Genomic DNA, 15348 nt, shown 5'->3' on the forward strand with positions numbered 1-15348 from the left:
CAAAAAGTGTTTAGAAAGGAACACTACTCATGATACCTTCAGCTACTAGAGAGCTAAGCATGTTCTCAGAAATTGAACAATGTCAAACTATAATCATGATTTCAAATTCTTCTGGTTTTAAAATAAAGTTGAACTGTAAAATTACTCAAATACAATATTCTAGATTGTATTGAGAGATCATAAGTAAACCTTACATGCCACTGGCTCAAAATAGGACAATAAATAAAACTCAGAAACCTCTTAAGCAAATTAAAAAAAATGACTCCAATTTTTACTCTATTTACAAATCTGAAAAGCTGGTCATTTTAAAGAGCCAGTGTGCTCCCCATAGAAATTTCAGTAACAGAAACGATTCAACAAACGTTTTTCTTCTTAAAGAAAATGAATGAGAAATGTTAATGCCAGTCTTGCTTCCAAAATGCCAATTTTTTTTCTTTTCAAGAAAAGAACCAAAAAAAGCAAGCAGGAGTTTCTAGGAAAGGGACAGGGCAATTAAGATGCTGCCTCCCAGGCAGCTGTGTAGTCCATACACTGCACTCTCTCGTCACCTCCTGTGCTTCTGTGATGACCCCACAGTGAGGCTGTCTTTCGGCTTACAGCTCACAGCTGGGGTCTGTCTATACAGTGCAGAACTGCTGGGCTTCTTGTTTTTCCTAATGGAATTTTTCTTCAGTGAGTCTTCTGGTGGGGGATTGTGGATAGGCTTCCAGGGAATAGGGTTGTAGAAGCTTGGTGCTGGATAGGAGGTGCCATCGTAGTATCCTGTAGAGAGCAATGAAACTACTTTAGTGAAAGTAGAACTGTGACTAGGAGGCAAAATACATTTCACATTTCACTAGTGGTCCAATCAAATATCATCAGATTAGGAGGGAAACATTTTTGATGATTTAGGGAAGCTAAATTTCTTGATCTGGAAAGGGTATTCAAGTTTTAACATTACTAGTCACAGTGTGAAAAAAGAAAAGGTTTAAAGAACAGCAGATCAGTGTATGAGCAGATTTCAAAAATGCTTTTCATTGTTACAGGACTGTTTGACTTGTGAGTGAAGAAAAAGCAGATTTCTGCATCCCTGATATATGAGTAATGTGACAACTATTATTTTAACAGCAGCAGGACAACACGTTTGCAAAGTAATCTGGAGTATGTCTGATAAGAAGAAGTGAAGACAACACAAGGCAAGGCCTGCTCTTTATCACTCAGGAATGACGGCGCCTTCTGACAAGGGCAGAGGTCTGGTAGGAAGGCTCAATGAAATATGTAGGAAGGATATTAATAGGACCTGAAATACTCTGTAATGTTCCCACGTGTCTACTAATTCTCCTTTTCTTTCAGTTTGGTCTTCCGATACATTTTAAGCAATGATAGAACTAGTGAAGTGTGAACCCATTACATGCAGACCACTGTACAAAAAATAGCTATAAAACAAAGAGGTACTATTACAACTGCATGGCAATACCAATGAAGCAATTAAATGACAGTTTTTTATTTCCCTTCTTCTAGCGGTAGTAGATGTGCAGTTATGTAGGTGACAACTGTTTTATCTTATACTGGCTAAATAACAAGAACGTAAATTTAGCAGATTGTGTGACCCTTTGGCATAGGAAAAGGGACTACAGTGGTAACTCTATTTACATTAGCTTTCTGACACAATCCAGAAGTGGGTTTGTCCCCCTCTGAAAAACCAATAATGAGACCCAGATGTGATTGAAACCAAATCTAGTATTATCTCATTAGATTAAGCCCACCTTCACACATACAAGCATTGGAGGAACGTGCTCAACACAAACCATACCTGTGAGTTTTCCATTGGAGTAAGCAAAGCTGTTGGAGACAGGACGAGGCTTGTCCTTCGCACTTTTTAACCATTCCTGGAACTTCTCTTCCGCTTTTCTTCTCCTTTCTTTGAGCTCAGCCTCTCTTTTACTGGCTTCTTCCTGCACAGCGATGCACACCAAAGTGCTTAAACCTAAATCAACTAAATTAAATTGCATTTTTAATATGTTCAACCTTTAACACAGCATCTGAATTTGTTTATTGCTGCATGTAAAGTGTCCAGGACAATCACACTGAAAACTCTTCGCTGTATTTGGAAAGCTAGAGATGGAGCAATTCTTTAATTTTATATAGCACCTTTCATGGCAAGACAAAGTGCTCAAGAATAGAAACATTTATTACATCGTCAAACAACATTCTGGTAAGCATGTTGCAGAAGGTACAATTTGAAACTGTAATGCCTTTGCAACAGAGGCAAAATATTTTAAGAAGGCGTTCAGATGCAGGTTTTGTAATTTTATTGCATTTTTTATCGCAGGCAATTTGAGGATTCATGAGGAACAGCTTGAACCTTTTGCTTTGCACAAGGCAGAAGTTACATATTAACATAAAAGTTACATATAACATACATTCACACTTTGCACAGATCAGCCTTCTCGAAATAATCAAATGACACTTATAAGAATGTATCAGTCTGTAATTAAAAAAAACTGGCACATGAGCTCATCATGTCATAAACCCTCAATGATGAGAAGGATAGATGGTACAAAGATGCTAAGGATGAATGTCTCTTACAGTTGTATCCTTTAATTAAACTTATTTTCTACCATTCTTTAGCACCTATCTACAGTGGGCTTTAAGCCCAATCAATCAGGGCCAAGTGATAGTTTCCCCAACTACACTTGTCATTAAGGGGCTTAAGATATGATCTACACCAGAGGCCTGTTAAAACGCAAGAAAAAAACTGGTCTGCCAGAAAGAAGTGCAAAGAACTTTCCTCACCTTTTCCTTTTGCTTTTTTTCCATCTCTTCCTGCTTCTTCTTCTTGAGCCACTCTTTATATTGCTGCTGTGCCTTTTCCTCGGTTTCCCTCCTCTTCTGCTCCTTACTCTCCATCTCTTCCAGCTCTTTGCTTCTCTTCATTTCATTTTCTAACTTTTCCTTAAACACAACGAGTAACACTGAGAATAAAATGCCATTACCCAGACACGTCCTGACCTTTTCCCTACGGCTGACATCTTGCTCTTCACCACATCTAGCGGGGTTTTCGAACCAGCGATTACAATGCAACACAGTGACTGAAAGGGGAAAATCGAGAACAATGTTTCTATTGGATTAAGAGATGGGATTGGATTCACAAGCCTGCTTCTTTACAGCGTAATAGGTTCGCTTCACGTCACTGGAAGTTTTGCTGCCTCGTTCTGAATCACAGAATATGGTGCTGTGCACATGTAGAGATTTCATTATTTTGGGATCTACACTGGTTTTACAAAGTGCTACGTATATTCTACTTTTATTGTGGTTTGAAATGAGGTTATCAATGCCGATTCCTTCTAACCCCGAAATATAATAATAGCATTGTATTTCCCCTTTAATCAGCAGCAGGCAATATTATGGGGTGGCGCTAGACCCCCCTTATGGAGGGTCACTTCAGTGAAGCATTTTACCCACACCAGTCCAACAAAACGTACAGAACAAACGAGAAAGATCAAAGCACCTGCCAAATCCACTGGCATTAACATCTCTTCTGACAGGTAGTAACTCTTCAGGTGAGCAAGCAGAGGTTCAAACAATGCCAAGAGGAATACACCTCTTCAAGTATGTGTCAAGGCTCTACATGTGAAGCTTTTTTCTCTCCTCCAATTTTCATCGTTTCAAGTTCTTCTCTCCAATTTGTTTTGGGGGGATATGAAAACCTGCCGTCTTGTGAGTCACTAACGTCACCTGAATCCTTTTGGACAGCCTCAATTTAAGCATTAAACCAGCCAAATATAACCTCACTTAACTCTTCAGATCAGATGAGATAATGTGTTATATGATTACACTTGACAAGTTGCAACCCTACCCATCAAGATTCAAAGTGTTTCAAGTTGACTGCAAAAGTAATTTAATATTTTTTTCATTTCCATACTGACAGTTCATCTTTCCAGTAACTCACATTAAGAACCCTTCATTAGGATCCCCTTTTGCACCCTAACTTTCTGCATTCAAGACCTAACGCTTCATCATAGACTATTTAAGGGCAAAGCCTTAAGTTGGTACTGAATTTTGTCTTAAAATGCATCATGGATAAGAGAACTGTGGATAAAAAGTCCCTCTCAGATGAAACCTCCATGCTGAAATATAATGGCTATACGTTTTGCTTTGGCATTGTAAGAAAAATTAATGCGATCATAAACACCATGTTGCATGCCTTTGAATACGCCGGAGGCTTAATTACTTTGCAGAATTAAATTACAGCATACTTAAAAAGAAGAAATAAATCATGCAGAGGCTTCTGAAACAAAGACTGAGAGTAACTGAATTTCACATTTTCACTGGGCTTTTTTTTGCAAACCCACAACTCTTTTTATTATTCTGATCTGCCACTGTCTGATTACAAAGATTTACATGCAACTTTGCCCAAGGACAGTTACCCATTTCGACATATTAATTACAGCTTTTCAAAATGCCATCCATTCTCCAGGAGCCACATAAGTGTTTTAACAATACTTTGGCTCTAAGCCCATGAAAGCGGAGGTTTCGGTCCATCACTAGATCACTGTTATTATTGTTTTATGTTTTTAATTAAGTAGCAATCATTTTTTCCACACTTTTTGACGAGGGAATTATTAAACCCAAAAGAACATTAAAAAAGCAGAAACCTCCCAAGTTGTACTTATTTTCTGCTCATAATAGAGTAATTTACCATGAAGTATTAACAGTATGGAGACTTTCAATAAAGTCTTTTAATTTTCTTTACTACCATAACCTGAAAATACTTTTTTTTTACCTGAAATAGAATCAGTCCTAAATTGGCATGGAAAAGTACCAGTAAAAAAATGTAAAGACTTTTTTCATGATTAAAATGGACCCTTTAACTAAAGGATTTATAACCCTTTAACTAAAGATTTATAAGCAATGTTCTTCCAATGTGTTTTTTTTTTCCTGGCTGTATCAGAAAGGGCTTAGACGAATTACCCATTTCTGCAGCTAAAATTGTTCTCTTAGCCTCACTGGGAATTAATACATTTATCTCTATCATCATCAAGTGTTGGGGCACTTCCAAACCTAGGACTATGTTGACAGAGACCTAAAACATAGCAACCAAACACACGGAATGAAAAACCATTAAAAGCACATGAAATTCACATTGAAAAATCAACCTTTTAGAGCCACATCAAGCACTCTGTGTGAGCAAAGAAAACATCACCCTGTCACTGGTGTTTTTGACACAACCGGTTCTGGAGATCTGGAAAATCTTTCTGTTAAGTGAAGGCTTATCTGAAAGTACACTTGTATTTGGCACTGTCGTAAATTAGTGTTGTTTTCTGGAAAGCTCTAATTAAGGGAATGGTAGCACCTGCTCAGCTGTACTGCCTCCATGTTTAAACATGCATTTCATATCCTTTGAATATGATTTTTCCAATTAGGTCTCAATGCTCTGCCAAGCTCAACAGAAGTTAATTTAACATTTATATTAATCCGTTAAGATCACATGCATCTCACATTACAAGATGTAAGAGAGAAAAAAAAAACTATGATTAATTTAGCACTTTGTGGAAATGTTTGGATATACAGTAACAAGGAGTATTGATGACTATTCAATAGAACTCATGTGTATACAGGAAGGGAGTGGAGATTGTTGTTGTAAAATACGTTAAGTACATTAAAAAATATTTGTATGATGTTATACAGTACTAATAAGTGAAAACTAAAAAGTGTGCATAATGCAACTGCATAAGTCATTAGGTTTTGTCATCTGACTGAATTACAGGCTCAAGGAGGATATGAAAATTATGCTTATAAAGTCTGTGATTTTGAAGCTAGAAGTCAAACTACCAGTAATTAGGAAATTACTTATCTAGTAAATATAAGCCATGGACTCACTCACAATTCGTAGCATATTTAAAGTGATTAACTTATCTTCAGAAATGTGGAACCTTTAACAGGTAGCCAAGAATCCCTTCAGTAAGTCTGACTCCTGAATCAGTCATTTTTACCATCAGTCAAACAAATTGATCAAAATGCAGAATGACTTAGTAATTTCCATTAAAAAGTCTCCCAGTGTGATAATTCCTGGTCCATTATTGCATGGTTAAGTTACCTTGGCACAGCCAGCCTGTGCCATAGAACATCACCTCAGATAGTTCCCAAATTGCTCAGTGAATCATTAACTACCTGGTTAGCTCTGCTGCTTAGGAATGATTGCAGACTGCTCTCCACAAAGACTTTGCAATGGAATTTAACTTGAAAAAAATCAAGCTTGTCTAGCAAAATGTTTGTACCTGCTGTTTCTTCACCTGAAGCCAGTCACGCAGCTTTTCCTCAGCAGCGATCTTCTTTCTTTCCAGGTCCTTCTCTTTTTCCATTTTTTCTTCCTTTAGAGCCATCTCCTGTCATGAGGCAAGATATTAAAAAAAAAAATCCTTATGAGAATGAAGCAGGCTAAGGAAACATACTTTTACGTTATAAAGTAAAAAATTCCGTTTTAAAATACCTTCAAAGCTCTCTTCTGCATTTCAGTGCGCTCCTCTCTGGCTTTTCGAACAATCCATTCTTCCCAGGCAGTCAGATCAAACTCTACAGAGGGACATCTTTCCAGTTCCATGCGGATGAGTGTCTTAGCTTTATGCTTCTTAGTACTGTGGTTCAAAGATTACAAATACTACAATATGATTTAGATTTCACCTCGATTAAAAAAAAAAAATCCTTCATAAAATTATTAAATTGCGTTTTACATAAAACAGCGATTCATTAATATCACAAAGGGCCAATGTACAGTACAGCATTCACACCATTATGCAAGTACTGGGGCAGGGCTACCAGACATGTAGCTTTCTTCTTGTACTTCTTTTTTTTAACATTAGTTTATTAACCCTTTACAATTTCTTGCATTAGGAATTATCTTTTCACACAGACACACAGACAGGGAGAGAAGCTGGGGGTCAGAGCACAGGGTCAGCCATTGTACAGCAGCGCCCCTGGAGCAGTTGGGGTTCAGGGCCTTGCTCAGGAGCCCAACGGAGTAGGATTCCTCTGCCGGCTGCGGGATTTGAACCGGCAACCTTCCAGCCACAGGCGCAGATCCTTAACCACAGAGCCACCACTCCGCCCCTTTAAATGACTTTAGAAAATTTAGCTTCAACGCCTGCGGTAAACCAGAAAAAGCACTAAAACATTACAAATTACAGAATACAGTGCAGACGTGGTCATCCCAATCTTTTATGATTTGTAACCTTGAATGCCCAAGTCTTTGAAGACGTGAGGAAGCCCCCGACTTTAAAAATAATCGCAGCCTGTACCCGTCGCTGGGCTTTATGTCGCAGCTGTGTGAAGGAGGGGGGTCGGGCTGCGGCCGAGGCTCCTCCTGATCTTCAGACGCGCTTTCGAAGCTGTCGTGGTAGATCGGGGACAGCAGCGAGTACGTCGAGTCGCCTGTGGAGTCCAGATCGCAGCCCCTCACCCCCGACTGCCTGCCCTCCGGGGCTCCGCAAGGGGTGGAACTGGACTTTTGGCAGGGCACGTGACGGGTAGGCGTCCCCGACATTGTGATCCCTGGGGGGCGGGGGGACAAAAATAAAAATAAAAAAATAAGCACTTATGCACATAAACACACAGACATTCATTAATGCAACAGCACTGAGTAAACAGTTCAAATAGGTAGCTGTGTGAGCATATGTAAGCACGTAAAATTGTATCCCATGCTGAAAAGAAAAGAGAACGTTTTGGCTGTGGTGCCTTCTTCAGGTATCGGGTGTCACAGCTGAAGAAGGCACCACCACCATAACATTGTGTCTCTTTTCTCTTCAGCATGGGATACAATTTTACTTGTTCCTTTGCAGCACTGAGTAAACACTGTACAACAGTTTTCTATTGGAAACTACTGGTTAAAAGGTCAAATGGGCTATGTAACTGTCATCAACCCTAAACAAATTCCTGACTTTCTGAACTGCCTTTATTTAGGAATGATGCCTGAAAAAGGACTACATGTGGGCCCATCTAATACTCTGTCATTGCCACCTGTCTCTGTTCATCATCAGTCCCTTAACTACCTAGAGCCGTTTACTCAGAAATAATAAGAAACGACATCAGCAAGTTAAGGAGAGGCAGTGTGTAACGTTTTGGGCTGAAGTTGCTGGGAATAGTATACTTGAAGATTTTGACACTCAGGAATGCCTAAGGATCAAGTTAAATAGAAATCGAAATGAGCCAGCAGATCAGTTAAGATGCACACTGGAGATGGACAGCTCAATTGGAAGGAAAATTAACAGTTCTCCTCCAGGTCCAGGGCAGACAGCCAGCCACTGCAGTAAACCATATACTAACAACTTATCCTACACTTCAATCCGCTAGGATTAGCATACGCTTCGCCCAGCAAGAGCATGAAATAATGACAGTAAAAAATGTAATGATTGTGACATCAGCAAAGTATAGAGAGACAGCTCACCGCGCACTATGAACACAATCTGAGCTGCATTTTAAACCGTACTTCCTATGTAGATAAAACCCTAATTCAAGAAGCAACTAAAATGTAATGCTCTAGCTCGCTATTTTTCCTATAACCATTAACAATTAAACCGCTTCGGACAATTAATAGCATTTTGCATAGCAAAAGAAGTGTTTTACTAGACTCACTTGTAAACAAAACAAACTCTTACTTTGTAAGGTTGCCGCTATATTCTAATTACAGCAAGTAAGTTCACCAGAACAGTCATTAAGGAATATGCACTTAGGTGATCTTTAATATTTTATCGTTTAAAACTGGCGTATTTTATTCACATTACGGCAACAAAAAAAAAGGAAAAACAGCTCACTACCTACCCAGCCCACTCTCGCAATAAGCGGTTTAAAAATGTCTGCTCGCTTGATGCCTTCCCGTCAGACACCACGCTTTGTACGCCGTTGCTACCTGCCAACCAATTAAATGCGTCCTCAGTGCTGTCGTTACCATAGCAGCGCTTAACGCTAAGCTTTGGTTTTGGGAGTGTTGTTTCTGTCCCGTTGTATTACAATAAGTAAACTAACATGGCTTTATATAAAAAATAATTAATAAATTAGCTTTGAAAAAATATTATTTTAATGCTACTGTTAAAATCCCCAAATATCCAAAAAGCATAATAGACATTATGTACAAAATACCGAGAGAAAAATTCAGGTTTATCAACGTTTACCGAAGCAATAAGCACGTTCGTTAGCTTGCGTAACAAACACGGTACAACGTTAAGGTTAGTATTTAGGGAGTTGGCTGGACATTTATAAACGTAAACGTGTAAAACGTTAAAAAAGAAACATATTTTAATACAGGCTGCAACAGCATTTGATCAACACAAAAGCGACTTGTATTACATGTATTACATGACTGCTCTACAACTGTCCTGTTGACTTCAACCGACATAATCATGTGAATAAAAGCTGATATTTCCGCAAAGGCAAAGCAGATCATTCTCACCATGTCATAATGCGTCCATTTGTCCCTTTAGTTCTGTTTATTTTTTCGTGCAGCTGTTTTGTTATAGACTGACAGAGTCGTCGGAGGAATTTCAACGCCCTGGTGCAATTACAGAAAACTTCATCTGGCAGAGTACAGAGACAGGATTGCTGTCTCAAGGGCAACGGACTGTTTACCACCATATTTATCAGGAGAAAGACTCTGGTTCTTTAACTTACCTCTTACCTCTTGGCTTAGAAACATCGTTTTAAAAATAACGTTTAAAGTAAGTTAATGAGGCAGCACGAAGAGAAAGTTTATGTATACCACTACAAATAAGTTCTTTTTTTAACAACTTTGTACTCCGTCACTCACAGCGAGTAAATTTCAGAAAAAACGCTGAAAATGGCTTTGTGCTTCACTCTATCTGCTGGGTTTTGCTCGGTCCGAGATCTTAGAAACAAGCCAATACAGATCAGTTTTTAATTAGGGACATACCTCAAAATCACGTTTCAGCTCTTAAAAAGTCAAATGGGATAATTGGGCTCAACCCTATAAGGAATATATCCTATGAACCCTACTGTATATATTTTTTTCCTCTTCATGAATACCATCATTCATCAGTTTCCCTTCGGGATCAATAAAGTCTTATCTATCTATTCAGCAGCGTTTCCTGTAACCAACGAGATCTCTGCAGAAGGACAAAAACATTCTGTGGGTGTTTCTGATACATTGCCATTCCCACCCGTGCTTGTTTGTCATAAATTGCTCATCTATCAAAACCTTTCTAGTTAGAAGGGTCAGGGAGCACCTAAGACTCAGTGCAGAAATAAGATAACCAAACAAGCAAACAATTGTCTTAACAAGCGGGCAGGTTAGTCAAGTCCTCAATTAGCAGAACTAAGATGTAGAACTCAGCTGGACACCTATACAGGGTAGGAAACAACTGCTTTGTGATCAGTGTAGTCAACTGTCCACACAAACTATCGCACTAGTATGACTGCTGCCCTGTACTTAAATCATGCACATGATGGGTTTTTTGTGTGTGTTTTTCATAAGTCACTCGCATGTTCAAATTCTGTTTTGTGGTTTGTAGGCATGTTTTGGGAGTATATTTTTGTTCACGTGAATTAATTTGAACTTCTACCACTTTCCAAGGTACTATGAAAATGAGACGCATATCTCATTTTGAGAGGTACATGCAGAAAATATCATTATTTGTAATCTTCACCTCAGCCTAAAAAAAAATAAATAAAAATAATGCAGAACAAAAATAAAAATGCAGTGAAAACACACAGGACTTTAAAGCAATTATTCTTTTATATGAATGGTTTGGTTTACAAAAATTACAGTATACAGTACATAATTCCCTCCCACTATTAGTATAAACTAGTTTTTTTTTACATATACAACAATCAGAATTTTATTCATTGACAATGTACAACCAGATTTATTTACAAAGCAACAGAAAGCATTCATATATATATATAAAACAATTTATCACATCTTACTACTGGCAGCCACTACAATTCAGGAGGTAGCTTCCATTGTTGTACAATGTATCCCATTATTTATTTATTGTCTATCAAATAATTTACAACACGCACGCACAGACACACACACGTAGGGAAGACAATTCAGGACTTAAAATTACACGCATTGATATACAGTTCACACCACAGCCTGTGCTGTAGAAAACAGTGAGTTTAATTTGGACGTGAAGCCACTACGTTTCCAATATTCATCTGCCATTTGTTTTTTCCCTAAGGAAAGTTAAGAGTGACAAGGTGATAACGGTGTGAAAGTATTGCCCTAAGGATGGTGTGGTGGGAGCAATTTGGCACAAAACATCACTGTACCATTACCATCCTTGGGAACTGTGGGTCAATGTCACTTACTGACGACCGTAACTTCCACTGGGTTGCATGTACCAACGACCCCATCCCCTGGGCAATAGGTTGCAGAAGGGGATTGCTTCTGAGAGGAGGCACGTATCTACATAAAGCAGTGCAAGAAGGATCCTGTGGAGTAGGAGAATGAAAACCAAAACATACCACAGCTTTAAAGACACAACCCATACGTACAGGTAGCAAGATGAAAACGACAGGGTAAAGACTAAGAATCTGCTATATAAGCAGGGGGTATGGTTACAACTCACGTCACACAAAATTGTTTGCAAGTGAATCTGGTCTTCTTCCCGAAAAAAAAACAAAAACACAGAACTCAATGGTTTCACCCAATGTATCAAAGCTGGGCATCAGAGGACTGAAGCATAACAGACAAAAAAATAAGGATTTAAAAGCTTCAATACTGAATATGAGAGACACTGACACAACCTGGGGGTCATATAGTGGACTCAGAACCTGAAATAAAATCCTTAAAAGCATCCCTATGTTAAAAAAAATAAACTTTCCTATAATAGCTCTGATGCTGAATTCTTCACTGCTAACAGGCTCATGTAGTGACTGACAACTTTCCCCAAAAAAATAAATGCCCTCCACTTGCGGATTGAAGTTACTTTCTAATTTGATTTTTACACACACCATTAAAATGAGTAAAGTACTGTAAAATTTCACGGTTTGTATACATCAGCAAGTACAAAGTTACAGAGCTTACAAACGTGTACCAGTGAACATTTCAATAATATTTTGGGGTAACTGTGGGCTCTCTCATGGTATTAAAATTATGAAATCATTTGCAACTCTTCTTAAAATCCTATATTTATGTCACTTAAGTTGAAAGCACACTAGATTTTGAATGTTTAAATTATAGCTGACCTGCAGTTTTGTGTTAAATGTCTATATAAACCCAGAACACACATATACACATGATTTATCAGTGCTCCGCAGTTTGCCATTGATCCTATTTTGCAACTAAAGGTGTCGGAACTAATGTCCACATCACATTAGTTTTGGCACAGAGAAGACTCATTTAGCACAGAAAGGCATAAGCCCAAGCATGAAAATACAAGCCTGTGGTTTTGCTATTTGTTTTTAACAGTAATTGCATATTCAATACTAATACAGAAAACGCAGGTTATACTGAGAAATTATTTCAGGGATATGATGAGCCATATTTAGTAGGGATTGCACCCCTAAGCCCATGGAACATAGTACTGTGACCTGAAAGATGAATCTTATTCCATAAACCCTCTTGCCTTAAAAGCAACACCAAGAAGAAAAATGATTGTCGATCAACACAAAAGTCTTTACAGCTGATGGTGTACAATTTTTGCCAAGAGTGATCCACGCAGGTGCATGGTGGCGTTCAAGTTTACCTTCCTGGGTTGAAGAAGTTAGAAAATTAAGTTTTTCATGGCGAACCCTGAAAGATCACTAATATATATACAATTCTGTCACTAAAAATGTAGTTTTGGTTTAATCGTTTTGAACAAAAAGAATCATCAAACAGGTTGTGACACCAAACACCCAGTGCTTTCCTCTAAGGAAATTGTCTCATTCTCATATAAACATAATAGTTTTTCTCTCTTACTTTTAGAGGCAAAAGACACCTGTGAATTTAGGCCATGGTCATAGTTTCTTATTTCCCTTGGTATGAACTGTAACTTTTCTTTTATTATATTCTCAACACAGAACACAGAACAATCCTGTCAGCTACCTTAAACAAAATGGGCAATTTGCAGGTAATGTTGACTCGCACAATATTCTTACATTCAAAGCATTCAGAGCAGATGAAACAGGGAAAAGCAGGTACCCATCTCTCGAAATGAAAGGTGGTGTGAACACAATCTCGGTCAGAGAAAAGCTGCTGTATGAAACGAAAAACATTCGATAAAGCAATTGCATCACTTCAAAGAATAGGAGATCCCCCTAAACCAGCAAAGCAAAACAAAGATGGCTGTGGCCGAGATATTTTTTCCCCCCCAAGATTATTGTAAAACAAGCTTGGCGTGATCTACACGACGCAAGAAAACACCAACTTAAAATTTTTCGACCAAAGATTCCTGGCTCAAAAGGATGAAGCGCATTGTCCGAATTCCCTTCTTATGAGGCAAGTCACACAGTGATTATTCCAAAAGTGCTTCCTGAATGGTTGTGTACGGAGATCCTGTACACCTCTCGTAGTGTCTTATGCTTTCCGTCCGCCGAAGAACAAAACAAAAAAACCCGGAAAAGGCGTCCCGCGAGTCTCGCACTGAGCCGGGTCCCTGCTAGTCTTTAATCCGGGGAATATTGTAGGAATAGTGGACGAGCGGGAAACCGCGGCTCTGGTAAAAGCAGGCCCGTCCGCAGGCCTGAACCTGATCGGAGCTGTCGGACACGAACGAGTCTCCCTCGTCTGCGTATTCCGACTGGGCTGAGGGAGTGCCGCAGTCCGACCAGTACCCGTCCGATCTCTGGCAGGGCACCACCGCCAGGGCCGGGCAGCTGTGGGCCTTCACCAAATGTTTGCAGGCCACCGGCTTGGCGAGCAGGAGGGACTCACAGCAGTCGCACACCGCGAGATTGTCCTGCAGCGGGGAGTAGACGCCGCAGTCGTAATAGAAATCCGGGGAGATGTGGCCGGTTTGCAGCCCGGCGGCGGCCGACCCTGCGGCGGCGGCGGCGGCGGTACCGGCATTGGGTTTGGCTTCCCGCCACCGCCCGCAGAGCCGGATCTGCCTCCAGTCCTCCTTGAACTGGGGGTTGAAGAAGGCGTAGAGCACGGGGTTGAGGCAGGCCGGCAGGGGGAGGAAGATGAGCGTGACGGACTTCATGATCTCGGGGCTGATGGAGATCGCGGTGATGAGGGGGGCGAAGGAGAAGAAGGCCACGGGGCAGAAGAAGATGCAGTTGGTGAAGATCAGCCAGGCCACGTGCTTCACCATGCTGGCCTGAGGCGACGACTCCAGGAGGTCCGTCTTCTCCAGGCCGCAGTACAGCTTGGTGTAGACCACGGCCATCAGCAGGTAGGCCGTGGAGTTCAGGAGGACCAGAGTCACGGTGAAGCCCAGCGAAGGCGCCTCCCCGGTGGGGAACGGCAGGCAGAGGGGCGAGGAGGAGAAGTCGCCCACGTGGAAGAGGGGCAAGCAGGCCGCCACGGTGGCGGAGACCCCCAGCATCCCGGCGGCCGCCCGGAACTGCCTGTGCCGCCGGCTCTTCCCCTTCTTCGCCAGGTCCCGCATGGTGACGCTCCGCTCGACGGCCGCCAGAGTGAGGAACAGGATGGAGGCCTCCGAGGAGAAGATGGCCAGGAAGCCGGTGACTCGACAGCCGGCTCCCGTCTCCCACCACACCCCGAAATCGGCGAAGTGGCCCCAGGACGCGGCGTCCAGCACGCTGAGCATGCCCGTGTAGACGCCCATGAGCAGGTTGGAGGCAGCAATGAGGCCCACGAGGAGTTTGGCAGGGGACACTGCCGCGCTGGACGAGAACGTCGTGACCAGGACCAGGAGGTTGAAGAGGAGCGCCACCAGGCAGATGAACCACACGGTCAGGCGGATCATCCAGCTGCCTAACAGGTGCTCACAGGGCTTGAAGGCACCTACAGAGAGACGGCGAAAGAGAGACACACTGAGAGACGGGGAGGGAAGAGGGGAGTCGCTCTGCATGGCTGACATTTCTGAAAGACAAGGCCGAAAGGACAGCTGACAACTAAGAAACCTTTGTTGTGACTTTTGCGATTAATGCATGGGTCTTCATCATCAGAGACAGTTTTTGAACTGTCACGTTCAAAAACGGAGTTTCTTATATTAAAAAATGTTCTTGAATTTTCCAGGACTGAACTGTTGTGCCACGCTCTGTAATACAGAACTACGTGTATAGAAATTAATCCGATTTTATACTGATTCCTAAGTAATTCATTATATTCCTACAACTGCTCGTCTTTCTTTGCCATTTAGCAATTATATTTGGACAAATTGTTAAAAAAGCCCAGCTGCAAGTTAAGAGGTCCCAGAAGGATTTTTTTTCCCTGCCTGACCTCACAGTGTGGCTTCTGGCGCT

At 40.9% G+C, this 15348-nt stretch overlaps 2 protein-coding genes across 4 annotated transcripts in view; both read right to left on the bottom strand.

Annotated features, from left to right (window-relative positions):
- Positions 1-245: 245 nt before the first annotated feature.
- LOC102686101 (coiled-coil domain-containing protein 34) lies at positions 246-9501 on the bottom strand. 3 transcript variants are annotated; one of them, XM_015338663.2, is made up of 7 exons: positions 9425-9501; positions 7278-7530; positions 6473-6617; positions 6261-6368; positions 2776-2934; positions 1793-1934; positions 246-762 (listed from the first exon to the last, which is right to left on the bottom strand). In XM_015338663.2, exons 2-7 carry the CDS (start codon positions 7520-7522, stop codon positions 545-547), a joined length of 1017 nt encoding a protein of 338 aa, XP_015194149.2. In that variant the 5' UTR covers positions 7523-7530; positions 9425-9501; the 3' UTR covers positions 246-544. The 3 variants fall into 3 exon arrangements, with proteins under 3 accessions (XP_015194149.2, XP_006642783.2, XP_015194148.2); XM_006642720.3 differs by lacking the exon at positions 9425-9501 and adding an exon at positions 8797-8884; XM_015338662.2 differs by lacking the exon at positions 9425-9501 and adding an exon at positions 8634-8731.
- A 1203-nt stretch (positions 9502-10704) lies between these two features.
- Positions 10705-15348, bottom strand: part of lgr4 (leucine-rich repeat containing G protein-coupled receptor 4) — a 70814-nt gene continuing 66170 nt past the window's right edge. Inside the window, exon 18 of the mRNA XM_015338676.2 lies at positions 10705-14887. Within this exon, the coding sequence (XP_015194162.2) occupies positions 13575-14887 (1313 nt within the window). The 3' untranslated portion in view covers positions 10705-13574. The remainder of the gene's footprint in view (positions 14888-15348) is intronic.

This window comes from Lepisosteus oculatus, chromosome 21 (genome assembly GCF_040954835.1).
Source record: "Lepisosteus oculatus isolate fLepOcu1 chromosome 21, fLepOcu1.hap2, whole genome shotgun sequence".
NCBI classification, from domain to species: Eukaryota; Metazoa; Chordata; class Actinopteri; order Semionotiformes; family Lepisosteidae; genus Lepisosteus; species Lepisosteus oculatus.

Bases quoted from the DNA above. Each gene is read 5' to 3' on its own strand.
- LOC102686101 (XM_015338663.2), bottom strand. From the start codon at position 7,522: ATGTCGGGGACGCCTACCCGTCACGTGCCCTGCCAAAAGTCCAGTTCC. The intron at 6,618-7,277 runs GTACAGGCTGCG...TTTGAACCACAG, and splicing joins GACATAAAGCCCAGCGACGG to TACTAAGAAGCATAAAGCTA. The intron at 6,369-6,472 runs GTATTTTAAAAC...GCCTCATGACAG, and splicing joins TGCAGAAGAGAGCTTTGAAG to GAGATGGCTCTAAAGGAAGA.